Source organism: Bos indicus x Bos taurus, chromosome 12 (genome assembly GCF_003369695.1).
Source record: "Bos indicus x Bos taurus breed Angus x Brahman F1 hybrid chromosome 12, Bos_hybrid_MaternalHap_v2.0, whole genome shotgun sequence".
In the NCBI taxonomy this organism is placed as follows: domain Eukaryota; kingdom Metazoa; phylum Chordata; class Mammalia; order Artiodactyla; family Bovidae; genus Bos; species Bos indicus x Bos taurus.
The window spans coordinates 27,669,747-27,690,933 of NC_040087.1; the positions used below are offsets into that span (position 1 = coordinate 27,669,747).

The 21,187-nt window shown below is 40.5% G+C and overlaps 1 protein-coding gene across 8 annotated transcripts in view; it reads left to right on the forward strand.

Moving 5' to 3' along the window:
* Positions 1 to 21,187, forward strand: part of STARD13 (StAR related lipid transfer domain containing 13) — a 227,960-nt gene that overhangs the window by 142,680 nt on the left and 64,093 nt on the right. Inside the window, exon 1 of one of the 8 annotated variants that reach the window (XM_027557445.1) lies at positions 7,208 to 7,555. The exons of 5 other annotated variants lie outside the window; for them this stretch is intronic. Coding sequence is in view for 2 of the 3 variants with exons in the window: in XM_027557438.1 (XP_027413239.1) it covers positions 8,355 to 8,472 (118 nt within the window). In the remaining variant the exon portion in view is untranslated. Of the gene's footprint in view, positions 1 to 7,207; positions 7,556 to 8,289; positions 8,473 to 21,187 lie in introns of those variants that run through there. 2 more of the 8 variants (XM_027557438.1, XM_027557439.1) reach the window with 2 other exon arrangements.

Consider the following 21,187-nt stretch of genomic DNA (forward strand, 5'->3'; position numbering starts at 1 on the left):
TTAAGGTAATAGCATTGTTTTTGAGCAATCTGTTTTTAAAAAGTGAAGTATATTTATGGTTCACAAGTCATCTGATTTTTATTTTTTTATTTATCAGGTTATTAGGTATGGGCTGTGTTCATTGCCCCATTCCTGTGGCTTTTCTACTGAGTTAAGTCTGTTGACTATAAGTCCAGACTGAGGCAAGAAGGGACAGGAAAAAAGTATTTCTGTGCTCTTGCTTCTACCTAGGAAGAATTCTTTCTTTCTTTTTCCCTATATGAGTGAAAAGAAGCTCTAACAATCCCTGAGACCTCTGGGATAATTCTGGACTATAGTAACTAACTGAAAAAAACAACATGAAAACCTCAACTTTAAAGAAATTTCTTTTTGCGTCAGCCCTGAAAGCGGGGGAAAAGAGCATAATCCCTCTCACACTTAGTTAGCAGTGCTATAAGGAATTCTGACTGGCTTGATAATCACCATGGAGCCTCAGAGTACTTGGCTGGTAGATAGCTAAATTTAATTAATAGTACAGATTGTCAGATAAACCTCCTCATTTATTTTACAGCTCTGTGTACTTTCTCTGTTCTGCCCCCTCAAGTTAGGGTCTTCTCTTCGTCTCCTTGTTTGCCGCTTGCCTGGCTAGAACACCGCAGCAGGGCCACTTGGAGCATTGAGGCTCCCTGAAGAGTGCTTCAGGCTTCAGGCTGTGAGGGTTTGAATCCCGGCCCTGTCCCCATCTGCGTGCACGCTTTGCTGCCGCTGGTCCCCACAGTGGTGATGGCGATGTCTGCCTCAGAGTCTCAGGACGGTGCAAGGTCACACCCGAAAAACCTGCTTCTGTGCTTCCTCTGGGTGTATGGCCTGTAAAAATGCTGTCAGTATGATGCCCTCATTGTTTCTGCTCCTCACCTTTTCCTAAGCTCCTGGAGACTTCAGCCTGCCTGGAACCCTAATGTCTCCACCTAGAACCTTCCGAAGAAAGTCAAAACCTTGAGGAAAATATTGCCTGATGCATCAGCTTTTCTCCTCCTCCTTATCACTGACAATCCTCACTTTCATCAGTTTAAGTACCATCGCCTCTCTTTTTGCACCTCAGCTTCTCTGTTGCAGTGATGACATATGCATTTAATGGCTATTAAGGTATGAATAAATAAATGGAGAAATTATGTGAGTGAATGTTTTCTTTCATTTGGTTGCTTTTTTTCATTTATAATTTAAACCCTACCTTTTTTCAAAAAGATTTGGAAGAGCTTTTCTGTTGGTATCACTTATTCCCATTTAGTTATGCCTGAGGACTAAAACTGGAGCAGAACCTGTGGTTTGCCTCATAGTGCTTCCACTGTGTGGCCTGAACACATTATTTAATCTCTCTGAGCATTAGTTCCTTCCTGTGTGAGACAGGGATGACAATACCACTGTAGAGGTTGTTGTGAGGATGAAGTGAACCATTGTGTTCAGAGCATAAAGTATTTAGCATCAATGCCTGGCACACAGTATCAACAATAATCATGCAGATACCTTCTAACACAATATTCGAGCATCATAAGAGAGAATTAAAACCAGAATCGAATGGAGGCTGTGGACCCTATAAACCTTCCTCGAATAATTTGTATCAGGGAGAACATTCATGAATATGCATTTTGAACACTGTAATATTCTAGTGACAATATTTATTTCAAAGAATGCAAATTCCAATAACAAGTAAGGATGATTATGATGAACAGGTTAATGAATAATGGAAGCAAAGTTACCAATATACTGTGTTAGCCTGTAAGTAGCTTATTCTCTGTTTAGTAAATACTCCAAATATGGCAAATGTTTATCTCCAGTCAAACTACAAAATGCCTAAAAGCCTTCATAGGCTCTAGAATTTTTTTTTTCTTTTTTGGCCTTTCTAATAATAACTATTTAGTAAGTTGCCCAAGCATGTTTTACTATAGCACTGTGTGCCTGATATGGTGTCAGGTGTGGTGGGACTGGCTGAGAAGTTGGAGACTCCAGTCCACATATTCCTATAACTCCATTTCAGAGACAGCAGTTCAGGGCCGCACACACCCAGGGCCAGATTGCCTGGCGGATTTGCAGGCTGCGTGCAGTGTGAGGTCATTTACCCAGACATTTTAATAACTGTCTTATAATAATTGACTGCCTTTAAAAATGCACTTTTATTCATCTCCCTCCAGTCAGAATCCTGTCTTCTTGTCTCTATTAGAATTGAATGACAAGACAGAGAGAGATCAAAAACGGTACATTTAAGGATAAAATTGAAGAAAAGGAACCAGTTGGGGTTAATGTCTAGGACAAAGATGCAGCCGCAGAGGCCACGGTTTCTCGGGATGCTTTGCTTGCTGTGTCAGAGACCACAGTATGAAATCACACAGACGTTTGGATTAGAGCTCATCAACAATGGTTTCCTAGCAACAAAGTGTTAGACCAACCCTAACTTTCCTACAACTTTCCTATATTGGTTTTCTTGGATTCAGGTAGCAGGGGTGTGGGTAGAGTCTAGGGTCGTGTCTCCTGAACGTACGTATGCTTTATCTTCTCTGGAGTCCTGTGACCCTGTACCAAGGAGATATTGATTTCAGATACTCTCAGCATAACGTTTCATCTTACAAATCATAGCATTTTAGAGCCCTAAAAGGGACCTCATTTTATTGGTGAGAAGATTGGATCAGGGAGGTCACCGTGTTGTGCCCAAGGTCACACAACTAGCTGGTCAGTTGATTATTTTATTTGGCATCTCTTGACTCTCTTTCGGAGCAAAAACTTATTCCATAAACATCTTTGATTCCTACAGGCTATCTCTCTCTCCTTTTTTCTAATTTCCTGAATATATACATTTTTTTCCCAAAAAAATTTAAAAGGAAATTTTTATAAACCTCCTGGTACACAACAGGATGGACTATGACTAAGCAAATAGTTTTTAAAAATAAAATTCAAGGCCTTCAAAATTACTTAGCTTACCATCTAATACTATCTATTAATCAGTGGTGGGCCAATCATTAAAGCTTCCTAAAGAAAAATACACTTAAAAAGTTGAAAATCATGTATATAGTTTAAGAAAAAAAACATGGCTTCATTTTAGTAACTATTTAAGTCATAAGTTATTAAACATACCTTGTAAATTGTTTACAAAATTCCAAAGTCTTTTTGAGTATAATAATGTATTGAAGTAACACAGTTTTTTGCATGTTTGTTTTGAATGCTTGGATTTTTTTTCTAAAACAGTATGTTGTTTATGTTGGGCACATTGAAAAATGAGTGCAATATTACAACTGCATCCTCTATTTTTGGTCTATCATGATGGCGATCCTAAAAGCTGCAGGCTTAAAAACACTTGGGGTTTTGTTTTCATGCCTATCTCAGTAAATCTTTAAAATATTTGTTAAATAAAACAAGCTCAAGGCAAAATGAAGGCCAAACAGGGCATTCATTAGCCACAAAGAACTTTAGCCAAATATTTACTCATGGATTAATGTGAACTTACTGGGTGATCACAGGGTACCTAGTACAGTGAGAAGCTTGTTTTATCCTGGAGGGAGTTGGGCAGCTAAATTTCAAAATAACATAAATCTAGAGTTAGATTTGGAATCGTCATTTTTGCAGTAGTATTTAAAGTGATTTAGAGTGGGTGGAAGTTGAAAGAGAGGTGAAGCTTAAGGTGGTCATTTTAGTCGATGAAATCCAGAATACTACCTAGGACAGGGCAGACAGGGAGCAAAGGGCACAGAAAGCCGTTCTGTAGATGGGAGAAGAACTGAGCCAAGCAAAAAAAAATTGTGCTTAGAAAGATAAAGTTGAGAACAGAGTCAAAATTTATGACTTGAGAAATAGCTATGAACTACATACTATCCATAATAATGGCACCAATACATAGGAAAGACAACAGGGCCTTTCTTTGTTAGAAGGAGGCTTGTACACAGCAGCCAGGTCATAAAATACCAGGGTGCTGAAATACTAGTGCTGGACTCACCATCTAGGTGCCAGCCAGAGGATAGCTTATTGCTGTAGTTCCCTCCTTTCTCATTCCTCCCTCTGCCCCTTGCCTCATTTTTTTTATAACTAAAGATCAGTTATATCCAGAGAACTCCCTCGCAGTCCAGTGGTTAAGGCTCTGTGCTTTCACTGTAAGGTGTATGAGTTTGAGCCCCAGCTGGGGAACTAAGATCCGAAAAGCCTTGTGGCCAAAAAAAGAGAAAAAAAATTAGTTATATCTAGTCATTAAATACTAGTGTTAGATGATAAAAGCCACTTTGGAGATTCCAACCAAATTGTAAATGTGCCTGCTTTCACCTCTTGTGAATATACTAAGGAATTTTTAAAATCTCAATATGTATCTCTTCCTTATGAATGTTATTCCTGATGTTAATTCCTAAACAATAAAAAGGAAGGAAATGAAACATTTTTGAATGATAAAAAATGTAAACGTGTTAGTCACTCAGTCATGTCAGACTCTTTGGGATCCCATGGACTGTAGCCCACCAGGCTCCTCTGTCCATGGAATTCTCCAGGCAAGAATACTGGAGTGGGTCGCCATTCCCTTCTCCAGGGGATCTTCCTGACCCAGGGATTGAACACAGGTCCCCTGCATTGCAAGCAGATTCTTTACTGTCTGAGCCACCAGAGAAGAAGCCCCTTTGAATGACAAAAAAAGAAACATAAATACAAGATGTGGAGTCGTTGGTACCTCCTTGATAGGCCCTACACATCTGTCCCTGGATCCAGTCACAGTTAGTTTGAAAAGGAAACACCAAAGGTCACTTCACAGTCTTAAACCTAGAAATCAGGTTGAGCCTGAAAATAATTACAAATATGTAAGGGATCTGTCGGAGAAGGCAATGGCACCCCACTCCAGTACTCTTGCCTGGAAAATCCCATGAACAGAGGAGCCTGGTGGGCTGCAGACCATGGGGTCGCTAAGAATTGGACACGACTGAGCGACTTCACTTTCACGCATTGGAGAAGGAAATGGCAACCCACTCCAGTGTTCTTGCCTGGAGAATCCCAGGGACAGAGGAGCCTAGTGGGTTGCACACAGTTGGACACGAATGAAGTGACTTAGCAGCAGCAGCAAGGGATCTGTGGATTTTGTTATTGTTATTAAGGCAAAAGTATCTTAACCTCCCGTCATTCTCACGGACTAGTCTGATGGGGGCAAGAAGTTTCTTCATGGTGAGAACATGAGGCCAGGAAACCTTCCCACAGTCAGCATCCTCTCATTAAAGTCTTGATAACACCAAATTGCTTTTTAAATGCCTCGTACTCTATAAAGCTGATGAGCAGTGAAATAAATCTGTTCAGTCAACGGAGATTGGGTTTATTCTCAGGGGTGGCAGGAGGTGGGTACGTCAAGGAGAAGGGACTGAACTGAATCCTTTTCACAAGAAATTATTTCACAATCTATCTTAGTGTGTGGTGCATATTGAAAGTTGGGTGCTTTCCATGAAAGCAAAAATGGACATAAAAGACAAAAGAGTTTCCTAGTGATATTTAGAGTGAAGTTGATTATGTGCACGTAGGAGCAAAGCATGCCAGAAATTTTTCTCAGAATTAACTTTCTCAGAATTAACTTCTGTTGTGCATTTTGATTTTTCATGTGTATACTCTTATGACTCATCCAACTTTCATCATTGCATTCAATGAACACTGGCCAGATACCTGCTCTTTTCCAGGCACAAGGGGGGATTTGGTGTCAGATAAGGTTGCAGTCACTTCATGGGAAATAGATGGGGAAACAGTGGAAACAGTGTCAGACTTTATTTTTCTGGGCTCCAAAATCACTGCAGATGGTGACTGCAGCCAGGAAATTAAAAGACGCTTACTCCTTGGAAGGAAAGTTATGACCAACCTAGATAGCATATTCAAAAGCAGAGACATTACTTTGCCAACAAAGGTCTGTCTAGTCAAGGCTATGGTTTTTCCAGCGGTCATGTATGGATGTGAGAGTTGGACTGTGAAGTAGGCTGAGCACCGAAGAATTGATGCTTTTGAACTGTGGTGTTGGAGAAGACTCTTGAGAGTCCCTTGGACTGCAAGGAGATCCAACCAGTCCATTCTGAAGGAGATCAGCCCTGGGATTTCTTTGGAAGGAATGATGCTAAAGCTGAAACTCCAGTACTTTGACCACCTCATGTGAAGAGTTGACTCATTGGAAAAGACTCTGATGCTGGGACGGATTGGGGGCAGGAGGAAAAGGGGACGACAGAGGATGAGATGGCTGGATGGCATCACTGACTCGATGGACATGAGTCTGAGTGAACTCCGGGAGTTGGTGATGGACAGGGAGGCCTGGTGTGCTGCAATTCATGGGGTTGCAAAGAGTCAGACATGACTGAGCGACTGATCTGATCTGATCTGAAGGTTGCAATTCCTATCCTCAAAGTGTTACAGTCTCAGCCAACTAAAAGTATGTTTGCCTTGAGGACAAGATACTCTGCTCCTGGTGCAGGCCAACCTTGGCTCTCTTGACAAAGCATCAAGCTTCCAAGGTCTCCTGGGCACTGGTACTTCCGCTGGTGGGTGGAGGACAGGGCAAGGTAAATCACTACCCCTGTGCCTTTGCACAGACTTCCGTCACCACCTCCAAGGGAGGCTGGGAGTCACCCTCCACCCATATGTTTGTTAAATACTTAGCTTATCTCTGCTGTAATTTTTGAATTCTTAATTTAAAAAATTTACCATAGTAAAAATATCCTCTTAGTAAAAAGCTGAACTGGAAAGCTAAGACTTTTACTACATCCAATTTATATTAATGACAAATAGGGAGGTTAGTTTCAATGAAACAGATGCCCTTCCAATAACTTATTTTTGAGTAGGTCTCAGATTTGCACCATCAGACTTTTCATGAATGTGAGATTGATGAATTTGCTTTTTATTTCTTCTACCCTCCATCCTTCCTGAAGTTGCAAATTAGCAGCAGAAAAGTGGAGAATGGAATCAGGACCCTAGAGGTAAATCAAGTAGTAAAAATGCACAATTCAGGACATTACTGTAATGATGACCATTTATCTTCTAAGAAATCCAGAGTCGGCTGTGCTCGGCAGCTCACTTTAATATGGATGGAGAGGGACTCCTCTGCCCTCTGTCTGCCTTCCAGTTCTTCTCATCTCAACCCCCCCAGTTTGAGGCAGTTACAGAAGAGGAAGTTCAGCCACAAGTTGAAAGGACAGGAAGTGACTCATAGTTCCCCCAGGGGTCAGGTGAGTGGGTAGTGAGGGAAGGCTGGGAGAGAGAATTCCTGATTAGAAAAGTAGCCCAGATGGGAGAGTGGCCAGGGCTGGAATTTCAGAAATGACAGTGACATCAGCATTCAGGAGCCTCCCCCAGTTTCCCAGATGAGCATCTCCAAGCACTGCTGTGAGTCGTTCCCCATTTATTTTCACAGCATGATTGGAGACAAGGAGGTGTCAATATGAAGCCTGAAAAGAATGATTGCAAATCCTGGGAGCAGAGTTTCATAGGATGTTTCTGGCAGAATTTATTCCTAAATTAGTGCAGTCTGGGTTTTACTAATAGAAACCGTTATGCCAAAGAGAATTTTAAAACCTAGAACTCGTGAACCTAAGAGGTATGGATTTGTTCTTGTTTTTGTTTTTTGTTGTTGTCTTGGGACCATTAACTTCAAATTTGCTGATATCATTAGTGTGTTATGAAGTAAGTGACAGTTACGGAACATGTAATTAAAAATATGCTGTTTAGACTATAAATAGAAACCACACTTGACGGCGAAGAGAAGCACAGAATTTAAAGCAGTTATGAACATGAGTACCTACAGGACACACAAGGGTATTTTTTGCACCAAGAAGGAGGAAGTCTTTTAGAAACATCATCTTTGCTACTTGTAGTCAACTGCGGAATGTTTTAAAACTATATACTTAGGTTCTTTAAGGGCATGTAAGAAAGATTTGAAAGTTTCAAAGAAAAGATTAACCACTGGAATTTTAACGTAATTCTTGAGTGCTTCCTTGACGAGGAGAGAGTTCTGTTCGCTACTAAAACACTCTGTTGGAAATGTGAGTAAGTGGAACATACTTCACCTTACATTTTAGTTCTGTTTAAGAGTTTGATTCATGAGAAAATGTGTGGTTCTTTCTGTTCCCAAGGTAATCCTCTCTCCCGGTGACTGTACTTTGAGGCTGTGGTGCAAATCCATGGTGTTCCTTTTTTTTCTTTTTTTTTTAAATGTGAATGAAAACAGTAGGGAAGGAAGTGTGGAGGTTTGGAATCTTTGCTGCTGCTTCACAGGTCACAGGGGAGCAGTGAGGTTCTTCCTCGCTGTCAGAGGCCAGAAGCATGGGGGAGACTATCATTTACTCCTTGCTCTAAGTTTCTTTGAGCCTCTGTGCTGGAAGTTTCCTCGGTTTGTAATGCAAACGTTAATCAAGCCCCTTTGGGGGACTGGGCACTGTACTGGCACGGGAGACAAAGACCATGCCTGTGGAGGGAAACAGAAAAGCAGAATAAACCAGAAATTCCAGTGCCAGGGTAAGTACCGGGCCAGAGGCACGCAGAGGGTGCCAAGGAGAGACGACTGGGAGACCCTTACTTACTTGAGTGGTGGGCAGTGGGTGGTCAAGAAGGACTTGGCAGAGAAGGTAAAACTAGAGCTGAGAATTAAAGAAATAGATGGGAAAAGAAGAATAAGGCTTAGCTAGTCAGATCAAGTGGGAGAAAGTCTTTCTAGACTTAGGGAAAGTACCTACCAGGAGCAGAAGACGGGAGTGGCTGGAGGTGGCAGTTTCAGTGCCCAATTGAGACGCAGGAGGATACATCAAGTCCTTCACGAGGTCGCTGCGCTCAAGAATCGTACGCTGTCCTCAGAAGTTTGCATTTTACTTTGGAAGGATTTATGAGTTCTGAAGGATTTTATGCAGTAGAGTGAGGGATCAAATTTGGGTTCCATCTCTGAAGTTATCCTTGAAGGATGTTGTTTGCGTTCCTGAACAAAATGCACAGATTGCCTTCAGAACATGAGCTCTTGTACTCTTTTATAGAAATGTATTTAAGATGTCTTTGTTTTCAAACCAGCATCTTACACTGCTGAGCAGAAATTCTGCCTCCGTCCTGTGATCTAGCTCAACTAGCTGTCAGCTGCCCAATGCCTGTGTGACTCGCGGTTCATTCTAGTCAGACTTACGGGTCCAGCAATGTCGTCCCGTCTCAAATGGAGTTGGAATTCGCCCAAATTCCACAGTTCCTAGTGTTCGGGGAAGCCATTATTTTAAAATAATGATAAATCATCTCTCTAAAAATGAAATTCCCTTTTAAATTTACATCTAAGTCCCTTCAGGGCCCCAGAAAGTCCGTGATGGTGCATCTTGGAGCATTGGTCTTCTTAAAATTCAAGGGAAAGCTTTTTGCAGTCCTCTCTATGGGTGGAAATGGCAAATAATTCATGGAGGACATCTGTTTATTTTCTTCTGCCATTTGAGTATGTCGGTGGGAAAATGTGAAAAGTACTCATTTCAGTTGATAATAATAGCTCCAACTTTTAAGTGCCTGCTCTTTGTCAATTTACATAATTCATTTTGTCCAACAAATGTAAACACAGAGTAAAGTCCAAAGCCTTGTGCCAGGGACCAGAACTGTAGCTGTATACAAAATGCCCTTCCTTGTTATGGAGTTTCTCTCACATGCTTCCAGCTACTCTGAAGTGTGTAACGTTACACACATAATGAAATTTGTTCAGAGACCCTCTGCAGGGAGCATCTACTCTGTGCTGCTCTCCACTGCTGCACTCGGGGTGGAGATGGGGGTGTCAATCTCAACTTTCCCATATCTACTCCTGCCTTTACTTTATTCATTAAAGAATTTCATTCCTTTCCCCTTGGCTACCTTCCTGTCTCTAGAAATTGAACAAGGGCTAGCAATCATCACTACCATCATCAATCAATCAATCAATGTCCATATATGAGCTTGTTATTCTGTTAGTTATTAACAGTAGCCATAACAGCCACAAATCTATATTGAGTCCCTACTGTTTACAAATTCACTGTTCTCAGACTTTAAGTCTACAAAGAAATGGAAGTCACAGCTCCATATAATAAGTCACATAACAATTCAGAATAGCCAGAGATCATGCAAGGGTAGAGAGCATAAGTGCTGTAAGGGTTTAGGGAAGGCTTCCTGAAGGAGGTGTCCAACAAGCCACATTTTCAAGGAAGGAAAACCTTTAACTAAACAGGATAAAGGGGAGTGTCTTCCAGGCAGACCCAACTAAATCGATTGCCCAAAAGAAGGTGACCTCAGTATATCATACATTTTTCCTCTGTTCCTGAGAACTGAAATAGTCATGGCTGGGTGTAGTTATGTTTCAACAAAGGAGATTACTCTACTCCATTTCTCTACTCTAGTGTGGTTACATTTCAAGAGAGGCATCGTTTTACTCTGACTGAAAGCATGCCCACTTCCCTATCAGTGCTGTCATGGAATGAGTGAATGATTCCCTTGGAGGAATGAGTAGGGAAGCCTCAGGGAACTGGCTGTTTGCCAGGACATATCCAGGGAGATCTTGGGTGATCCAGACAGAACTAGGGTCAGATCTGCTCCTGAGGAGACCCAAGTCGTTTTGCTCATCACCAGAACTGCCCTCCTTCTCTAGAAGGTCATCTGGAAGACCTAAGTTGCATGAGATCTCATGTCATTGATTTGTTATTGATTAAGATTGGAGCTGGCATTCAACCCATCCTCAGCTCCAGCAACAGTAGCAGCAGACTTCTCAAATGGAATGAAACAGGAAGGTATGACAACCCAGCATGTGCCCCTCAGCCTACTTCAGTCAAATCAGGAAAGGAGAAAGCAAGAGAGCTTTTTACAGGAGCCAGAGGTACCTTCACCAAAAACCTTTGACCAGCAGTACCTGGGGGTCGTTTACTATGAATTAATAAAAGGAGCAACAGTCCATTCCAGTTTAGGATGAATGTCGAGCAATGTTGGTGAAATATGGGTACCCAAGGGATACTGAAACAGAAACAGAACTTCTCGGCTCCTCTCCTTCAGCAGATTTATTGAAGGATGTTTGCCTGAAACACACTAGGTTCCAAGTAGTCTGCCAGGCACTAGAGGCAAAAAGTGAATCAGGCAACATCTGCCTTTGAAAAGCTTGTAGTCTAATGGGGAGACAGATGTGTTAACAAGAGCATTTCAGTCTAAACTTGTAAGGACTAAAATGTACAAAAGTCCAGAAAAGGACAAGCTAACCTGGGATTCAGAAAGTGACGTCTTAGCTGAATCATGATAGAAGAGTAAGACGAGAAAAAGAAGTAGGAAGAATGTGACAGACAAAAGGGAAGAATTAGCACAAGCTCTTTTGTGGGACATGAGACCTCACCATGGGGCTGGTGGGCAAACTCCCTGCCATTCCAGCAGCTGACCCCAGAGAGGGCATTGAGCCCCTGGAAGCAGGCAGAGGCCAGGTGAGGGGCGGTACTGTGGGCCAAGCCACGGGGCTGTGACTTTGTTCTGTGGGTGACAGAGAGGCACGAAGGAGTCCTAAGGAGAGTGATCCTACAGCAGGGGGACCTGTTAGAGGAGTCTGTTGCAGTAGTCTGGGAACACGATGAGGCTCTAAACTAAGGCAGAGAGAATGGAGGTGGGCAGGTTGGAGTTTGAGAAGTACATTTAAGAGGTGAACTCAACAGGTCTTGAGGTTGAATTTCTGAGAATACAAAGAATTCATGAGTGGGAAGGAGTCTGGGAAGACCACCAGCTGTCAGACTCTTAGCACTAGACTCAGTTTATCCATTGATTTAACCAGATGCTTCTCACAGAACAGTGTCATCTGAGGCAACGCTCTTTAAACTGAGGGTCATGAAGTCAGCTAATGGGTATTCATAGCAATTTTTAATAGAAGGGAAGAGAGCAGAAAATGTCATGTGGCGTTGCATATGTACAAAGTGCAATTATTACTTTGTGAAACTTTGTTTCATTCTGTGGTTATGTGAGTACCTGCTCAAAACTCTGTAGTTGTGTGCATGAGTGCTGTCACTTCAGTTGTGTCTCACTCTTTGCGACCCTATGGATTGTATCCTGCCAGGCTTCTCTGTCTATAGGATTCTCCAGGCAAGAATACCGGAGTGGGTTACCATGCCCCTCTCCAGGGATCGAACCCGTGTCTCTTAGGACTCCTGCATTGGCAGGCAGGTTCTTTACCACTAGTGCCACCTAGGAAGCCTATATGTAGGATGTTTCTCACTCAAGACCGTGGTCAAAACATTTGAAAATGTTATGCTGTTCTTTGTGGTTTTGTCTGATTGTTCTCAAGTATGAATGAATATGTCCCAATCAGGTTTGTTGATCTTAACAAGGGGAGAGTGATTCCTTTGTGCAAAAACAGGGAAATGTTTTCTCACCATTATTCTTCCAAGACTAAATCTTGCAGTAATCTCTGGCCTTGGAATTCCCAAGGATTCCATGCAGAGGAAAGGGAAAGGGATGGCTGCCAGCAGGAAGGACTCTCCCAGTGCATTCTGGGACTGTGCCAAATGCCCCGCCCTTCAGAAAACATCGGCAACATTGACATCTACACAGATGTTGCTGCTCTAGGATATAATACCTTATTTTTCTTTTTTTTGCATAGAGTTTTACAGTTTGCAAAGTACAGTCACAATACACGTTCCCACATTTACAACAGGCCCTGTGAGTTTGGAGGGACCTGAATATCTGAAAAACGCTTTAGGTGTTTATTGGCCTGTAAATATTTAAAGCTATAAATATTTTCCTCATAATATAGTCATTCACTCTTTTAGTCAACATTCATTTGCCAAGCCCTGGTCCAAGAACTGGACATGCAAATATGCTTTCCAATCTGGTAATGTGTACTTGCAATGTTATAATTTAAGAGGATACACAAATCTATATATTTATTTAAGGATGCTTGTAGTTTTACCTGTGACGTGTTTATAGACTGTATTAATATGTGTGCCTATATGCCTGTTTGTGTGTGTGTGTGTGAGAGAGAGAGAGAGGAAGACAGAGACAGAGAAATAAATTATTTAACTTTCTAAGTTCCAAAATGAAAAATTAGTTGCTTTCAGGGAACAAAGCAGGAAAAGGCTGGCCCTCTTTTAAGGTACATAACTTTTGTCTTTCTTGGGCTAAATGGAAGTTCCTTAGTGGTAGAATAAGTGGATCCTAGAATTCCATGAAAGGTATGTAGCAATGTCAGCAAATAAAGCACTGATTTAAAAATGTTTACATACAAAGGAGTTCCCAGACCTCGGTTCCTTCTAAAACCTCTGGATTCAGGCCCTTCAATCCATGCATTAACCTAAAGAAGACAGACTTCATCTCAATTTAAAAAATATGTGTGTGTTAATGTGTACTAACTGTTCCTTATTTTGAAAAAACAAAAGGCTCAAAGAAGACTGCTTTTGAAATTTTCTCTTCACCATTGGGTATAATTTGAGTGATCATGAAACATCCATTATAATCATTTTTAGCCTAAGAGTAAAATATTTCTTTTCTTTTGGATGTAAGTGGGGACTGAAGTATCTGAATGGTATTTGAACTAGTTTCCCAGTTGACTCCTTACAAAGTAGATCCCTGAAAAAACACCTGGGATGTTTTTAATAGTGGGAATGACCTTGACAAGAAGCCTTTTTGGGAGACTCGTGACCTCCTGAGGCCAATGACCTTGGGCTCCACATTAACCCTCAACTTCTCCCAGCAGTTAATCCACAGGAAGCTCATATCCCTTGCTCAAGATTTACTTATTTGTTCAGTTTTTTTTGCATTTTGTTTTTTTTTTAACTTGGAAAAATAACCTTCTGACAGCATATCCCTTAATGAAGACTATGTGTCTTAGACAGATTTCTTTCCCAGGATTCTGATGTGTTTGGTATGTTTAAACATATCTTTGCCCTTGAGAGCCTCGCATATCAAGCTAATTTTTAAAATTAAAAATATTAAATTGTTAATATTTTACTTATTAACTGGTGAACAAATCATAAAGTATCATAGGCTATAATCACAAGACTGTCTTTCCCAATCTGGTGTTCATATCCTGAAAGCAGCAGCTGGTAGAGACTATTAATACCATTTTCAAAGTGCCACATTTCATTTATGATTCTCATTACATCTTGTTGAACAGCATTGTATTGTGAGAAGCAAGGCTTCGTGTGATATATTACTTAACAGAGTCTAACGAAATCTATAGAATTAAAAAATGAATTGAGAACTGTTGGATTCTCATCATAAGAAGAATCTGTATGTAGGAAACAGGTGGTATTTGACCCTGAGACCCTCTTATAGGCATGCTGAAATGAATCCAGCCAGAGACATGAAGGTAATGAGGGGGTGGGGGTCAGTGCTTCTAACCACTGCAAGCCATGTTACCTCTTATATTCAGTTAGCTTGCGTATGCCCTCAAATAAAGGAATGTTTTCTAAACAAATTGACAGGCTCTTTTAAAAAGTTAATTCATGAAATGAAGTATATGTATTGAACACGAGAAGAATCTTTTCTTTAAGTAATAGATATGCTATTAGTTAAGAGCAGAATGAAATCAGAACGTATCTTTGTTTTGAACTCCTCTTTAAAGCAATAACATTAACCCTGCACAAAAATAAAGCTATTTTGTTCTAAAGAGACACACTCTTGATGAATTTGTTAGTTTTAGAAATTAGGTCACATTTTGCTTTTGATTATTTAAAAGATTTTAGGAGTCACATAGAACTCCACATATTCATCTAATCATTAAAACAAGATGGGGAGTTTTAGTTTGTTTTGTTTTTTAGATGTAACCTTGAAACTGCAGCAACAGCCTTTAGAAAATGCTAATTACATAAAGTTTTGAAATTCATCTTGGGAATTATCTAAATACATACGCAGGAGGTCAGCGACAAGCAGAGTAGCTGTTACATAAAATCTCCACTTTCCAAATACCAAGGAGGAAGAGGTGGGAACGTGGTCCAGGATCTAACCTCAACTTTGAACTTCCTGACTTGTGTTAGTTTAAGACATCCCTGTAGCATCATTTAAACATAGTTCTGGTGTATTAATAAACTTCCACTTGGAATTTCCTTTTTGAAGTCTGCTGAGAATATAAATCAAAACCATATGAGATGTGTCTTAATCCGGAATGTAGAATAATAGAGAAATATCAACCCAAAAGTCCTGAAGTACATTTACCAGGATGCACATTCTGGCAAAATTCTTTATTTAGAATGAAGGCCTCCAGAGAACTGGATTTATTGTTTTTAACCTGTGATTACGGAAGCCTGAACTGATAAAAGAAGATGCTCTTTAAAGTCATGGCTACAGTAGGAATTTTATTCAGCCAAGTAGAATGTTTAAGAAGGATATCTGTTGGCATGGAAAGAGGTTCAGAAGGCATTGTCAACTGAAAAAGCAGATTGCAATTTTATTGCATACATGTACACATCTTCATATTAAAAGAATGAGAGATTATATATGTGCCAACAAACTATTAGTTGATCTCTAGATGGTAGAATGAAAGCAATTTTTCTTTCATTTTTTCCTTCCTTCTTGCAGGTGTTTCAAATCTTAGATTTAGATTTTTATACTCTTCTGTTTGACTTCCTTCAAGAGGAAATTTTAAGTTGCTTTTATCTCTTATTCAACTCTGTTCTTAAGGGAAATACTCCTTTTATACCAGAATTCAGTGAGTACTGGAGCAGGTTAGTCAAGGCCATCATTAATAAAAATTGTTATATGCTCAAAGGTATGGGCTTGCCAGTGGCTCAGTCGGTAAAGAATCTGCCTGCAATGCAGGAGACCACCTGCAGCACAAGAGACCCAGGATCAATCCCTGGGTTGGGAAGATCCCCTGGAGAAGGAAATAGCAACCCACTCCGTATTCTTACCTGGAGAATCCCATGGACAGAGGAGCCTGGTGGACTGCAGTCCATGGGGTTGCAAGAGTTGGACATGACTTAGAGACTAAACCATCACCACCAAAGCTAGTCAAGTAATTAAATTACAGTTATATTGTACAAGAGTTAGAGTTGCCCAGACCCCTTCTGTTTATAAGTAGTCATGTGTTTACATAACTACATATTTCCACCATTTCCTACTATGTTCTTAAAATCTGGAGAGGTCCAATTAAGATTTTGTAACAATAATTACTAAAGCTCAAAGAATTCTTCAAAATTAGAAGTTATCTACTATACAAATTGAACTATTAGAGGATTTAAAACTTTTATCATGTTTTAAACTTTTAAAGTTTTTTCATAGTTTATATAACTTTTTAAAGCCTATTTGATTGCATTCATGGTATATCTACGGGATGCTTCAGTTGACTTTTCTGTAACATTTATTTGTTATTTTATTATTATTTTTAGTCGACTTGTCTGGTCTTGTCGTAGCACTAAGGATCTTCCTTGTGTGGACTCTAGTTGTGATGCACTGGCTCAATAGTTGTGGTGCAAGCACTTATTTGCCCTAAGGCATGCAGAATCTTAGTTCCCCCATCAGGGATCAAGCCCACATCCCTTGCATTGGAAGGCGATTCTTTACCACTGGGCCACGAGGGGGTCCCACGTCAGTTGACTTTAATATCAATAGGCTGTGTGGTAGATTATAGTGTGACACAAATCAATAATGTATCACTATGTTTGATGAAAAAGGGAGTTTTGGTGTACAAGCTGTTTTTTATTCCTTTAATTGGGAGCTTAATCTACCCCTACTTTAAATCAGGTAAAAATATTTCAACTCCCTCTATTCATTTTAAATTGCTTTCTGTAAGGAATATATAATGTCAGTGTCTATTAATGATTTGCAAAATAGAAATCCCAATATTTAGAGCGTGAACCTCTAAGCTCGGTGGCCTATTTGGCCTTGAAGAACACGGAGAAAAATGAATCTGTAGCTGAAGACCTAATAAAAACCTAATTTCTTGAATCCAGCCCTGATTTTCTGGGATAAATTATACATGTTTAGAAAATCACTCACAGAACCATTGCCACTGCATAAAAGTAGAGAGCATTCCAGAAAACTGGCAAAGATATATTGAAAATTTCTCAGGAAATATTTTATCCCAGTAAATATTTAAAAATAAAATACACACACATACACACACCATCAAGCTTTTATATATAGTCAGATAGTGAAATTACACTTGAGTTGTGCACATCTGATCTTGGGATTAAATTAAGTAAACACTAGTTGTGATTGATCTAGATATCAGAGCTGCACAAAGCCCTAAGCTGGGAGTCAGAAGCTTTGGTGATGTTGTATCTTGCTGTGCAAGCCCTTCAAGGAGTAAAAAGACATAAAAAGGTTATTGCAGTTATTTTATCCAGACAGATCTGTGCTTCTTCTGATGCCTGTGTGGTACAGTTTTCCCTGATATCGTGAAAGCTTCTGGTGTAATTGGAGTACCCACAGCTATAAAAGAGTTGGGCTAAGCAGCTGGAATAGCAGATAAGCCTTTATAAATATAGACCTCCACATATGTCTGAAAATAGATAAGAGAAGGGGTTTGATTCCCTAAAGACATGAATAATTTTTTGTTAACATTTAAAGAATGTCTTAAAGCTATATAGGATAGAAGAATACCAGTCTAAGGCCAGGATACCTGACTTCCTAGTGGTGGTGGGACTTGTCCAAAACTGTCACCCTTCCCTGAACAGAAAGTCATGAGCACGACACAGAGAGTATGTAGGGTCCCTTCTGATACCAGCAGCTGGGCTTACCTTGTGGTAGTTACCTTGTGAGCCTCTGTTCCTGAGAGCCAGCATCAGGTCAGCTACCAGGGACTCTTAGTCTCCACCTTTCCAAGAGAAGCCAAAGAAGCCAAGTAAGAGAGAGAAGCTATCTCCAGAATCCCATACCCTTGTCCCAAGATTCTGTTATCTTGGTGGGTCAATATGGAGGCACTTTGACCAAGGCTGGCAAATTACAACCCTATCTGTAATTGTCTGAATCCGCTCTCTGTTCCTCTACATTGCATTTTCAGTTGCATAACTGATTCCATCCCCAAGAATCTCCTGGGATTTAGTGGTAGGCAGTGACTCGACGAACTCGCAGAGCTGGGGGTGTTCATGTGCTTGTGTGTGCATGCAGCCTCCCTGAGAGATACCGCACACGCCTGATGGGAACAGTCTGTACCAAATGAGAGGCGAGGATAAGGAGCTACTGTGCCTCATGGAAAACTCAAGTCCAAACAATCTGGTCAGAAACTATTTGGCTAGTAGAAGATATGTTTTCTGTTTTCTTTTTCTTTGAGATTGATTGGAGGGGCCAGGGGTATAATCTCTTTTTTTTCCATACTCTTAGGAATATGAGCCAGGGGAATAGTATTTATATCCCTTGTTCAGTTGCTGAAATTTTGATTTTCTATGGTGTAAGTGTATAGGTGAGGGGAAGGTGTATGTTTGTAATGTGTGTGCACACACATGTGGATGCACGTGACAGATGAGTGTGAAAGAATTGTTTACATTTTAACATTCATGACACCCCACTCCAGTACTCTTGCCTGGAAAATCCCATGGACGGAGGAGCCTGGTGGGCTGCAGTCCATGGGGTCTTGAAGAGTCGGACACGACTGAGCGACTTCACTTTCACTTTTCACTTTCATGCATTGGAGAAGGAAATGGCAACCCACTCCAGTGTTCTTGCCTGGAGAATCCCAGGGACGGGGGAGCCTGGTGGGCTGCTGTCTGTGGGGTCACACAGAGTCGGACACGACTGAAGCGACTTAGTAGCATCAGTAGCAGCAGAGATCAGGCACCATCAACAGGGAAGCAGACTTCGAGGCGGAAATTCTTATGCAATCTGATCATGTTCGTTTCTGACACACTAATGGATGTCCAGGAACAGCATCAAGTTGAAATAGAAGTTCTCAGCACATCCCTCTGCTTCATTTATAAAAAGGAGCAGCTGGCAGCTGTGCAAAATTAGCCTAAGTCAGATTATGCCACTGTAACAAGTTGTCCCCCAAGTTGTAGTAGCATAAAGCAACAGAAGGTTATTGCCTGCTCACATTACATGTCCGCAGATGCTTGGCTGTGGCTTTGTGCCCCTGTGTCATCATTCCGGGGCCCAGGCTGAAGAACAGCCTCTGTCTGAGATGTTCCAACCTCATGGTCAAGGGAAGGGGAGGGGAGCTGACAGAACTAGGGGATAGCTCTTGAAGAGTTTTGCTTGAAACTCCCATTCATTACTTCTGCCCATGTTTCATCGGCCAGAGTGGGTCACATGGCCAACCCAGACATCAGTGGGATGGGAAGTACACATTTCCCAGTCAGATGAGAACTGCAAGCTCCCTGGCAGCTGGAAAGAGTAGGGGACCATTAAGAACATTTTAGAGTGTGTGTTTGTGTTTTCATTATATATTTGTAACTACATAGATACAGAATTCTATTTAGAGTTTTAAGTTTATGATTACATAAAATGTATGTATGATTTATATAAAAATGTATGTATGATTTATATTAAATGTATTTTAATATATAATTTAATTTATAATTATCTTAAAATTTGATAGTAAATAATTAATATATATATATAATATGATTTCCCCCCAAAAAAAGGCTGAAAAAGAGAGATTAAAAACAACTTTTGAGTAACTAAGAATAGACCTCCTATTTAGATATAGAATTTGCCTGATTCTTTTTCACTGTGACAGAAATTACTTTTAAGTGACTAGATTTGCTGTGAATCCAGCTTGCAAAGATATTTCATAACCTGAGAAATAAGACTAGTGTTAAAAATTGGTGATGGAATAGTGTGTCTCAGCATGTCTGTAACTCTTGCTTTCAGGGAAAAAGTACACATAAATACAGCCATGAATCTCCATCTTAGTAGAGTACTATTAGGTGTCTTGGGGATATATACATCTTCCTATTTCTTTCTTCTATGGTTATCTATTAGCTGAGTGCAAGATACTTTTCTACACATCAGAAAAAAAGTTTGCCTTAAATTATAGGGAGATAAAATGAGTGATTATCACTTGGTTCACTGATTTGGATATTCAGAGATGAATAGTCTTAAATTTATTCTAAATAAAACCTGTATTTTAACTCGATTAGTAAGTTGGAATCTCATAGAAATAAAGTGTTATCCACATTAGAAAATAATTAAATTTGGTGTACATTTAAGACTTATTCAGGCCTTTTACACATTGTTGTAAATGCACTACGTAATTCAAAGGATGCAAAAAAGATGCATCTTGATGCCCTGACAGGGAATCTAAATCAAAGTCCATTGCTACTACAAAACTTGATGTTCCTCCTGAACCTGTGATTAGGGTTATAAAGCCCTCCCAGGAGAAGGACTGTGGTCATAGTGCCTGGTGCTATATAATATCAATACTTGCATCATTCACATCTCTATATAGATGGGATGGATGCTCTGGCATTGGTTTTAACAAATCTGGCCTAGCCTAAAGTGAAGTGAAAGTTGCTCAGTCATGTCCGACTCTTTGCGACCCCATGGACTGTATAATAGAGTCCATGGAATTCTCCAGGCTGGGTAACCTTTCCCGTCTCCAGGGGATCTTCCCAACCCAGGGATCGAACCCAAGTCTCCCGCATTGTAGGCAGATTCTTTACCAGCACACTCTTTACCAGCTGAGCCACCAGGGAAGTCCAAGAATACTGGAGTGGGTAGCCTATCCCTTCTCCAGCGGATCTTTCCGACCCAGGAATTGAACCAGGGTCTCCAGTTTTGCAGGCGGATTCTTTACCAACTGAGCTATCAGGGAAGCCCTGGCCTAGCCTATGGCCACATAAATACAGCTTCAATAAATAGGGACTTCACTGGAGAAATTCCATCTGAAGACAAAGGAGTCATTTGTCTGAAGAGGTTTGTTACTAATGAAGCTAACTCAGCCATGTAAACAATCCTAAGCCAACAGCCATGAGCCTGTTGAAATGTTAATACCTTGGATATGCTTTAATAGTGATAATTGTGTCGACTGCAGACATCTTGTGGTGGTTGAGTCATCCATAATCTTTCAGAAGCAGGTTGCCCACCCTGTCAGCCAATTTAAATGGAAAAAAAAAAAAAAAAAAAACCACTGTTCTCAAGCCCACTTTTTAAAATCACATGGAGAGCCATGAATTCTTTTTACCCCCACTTGTCTTGAGTACTTTTAATGAGTATTTAAGAATGAATGTTAAGAATGTTTAAGACATTTTTAAACTGAGGTCAGTTTGTCCATCAACATTCCAGGAGATTTGTAAGAACAACATCAATACAGGTGCCCTCAACTTTCCATGGTAAACCAGGTTTCTTC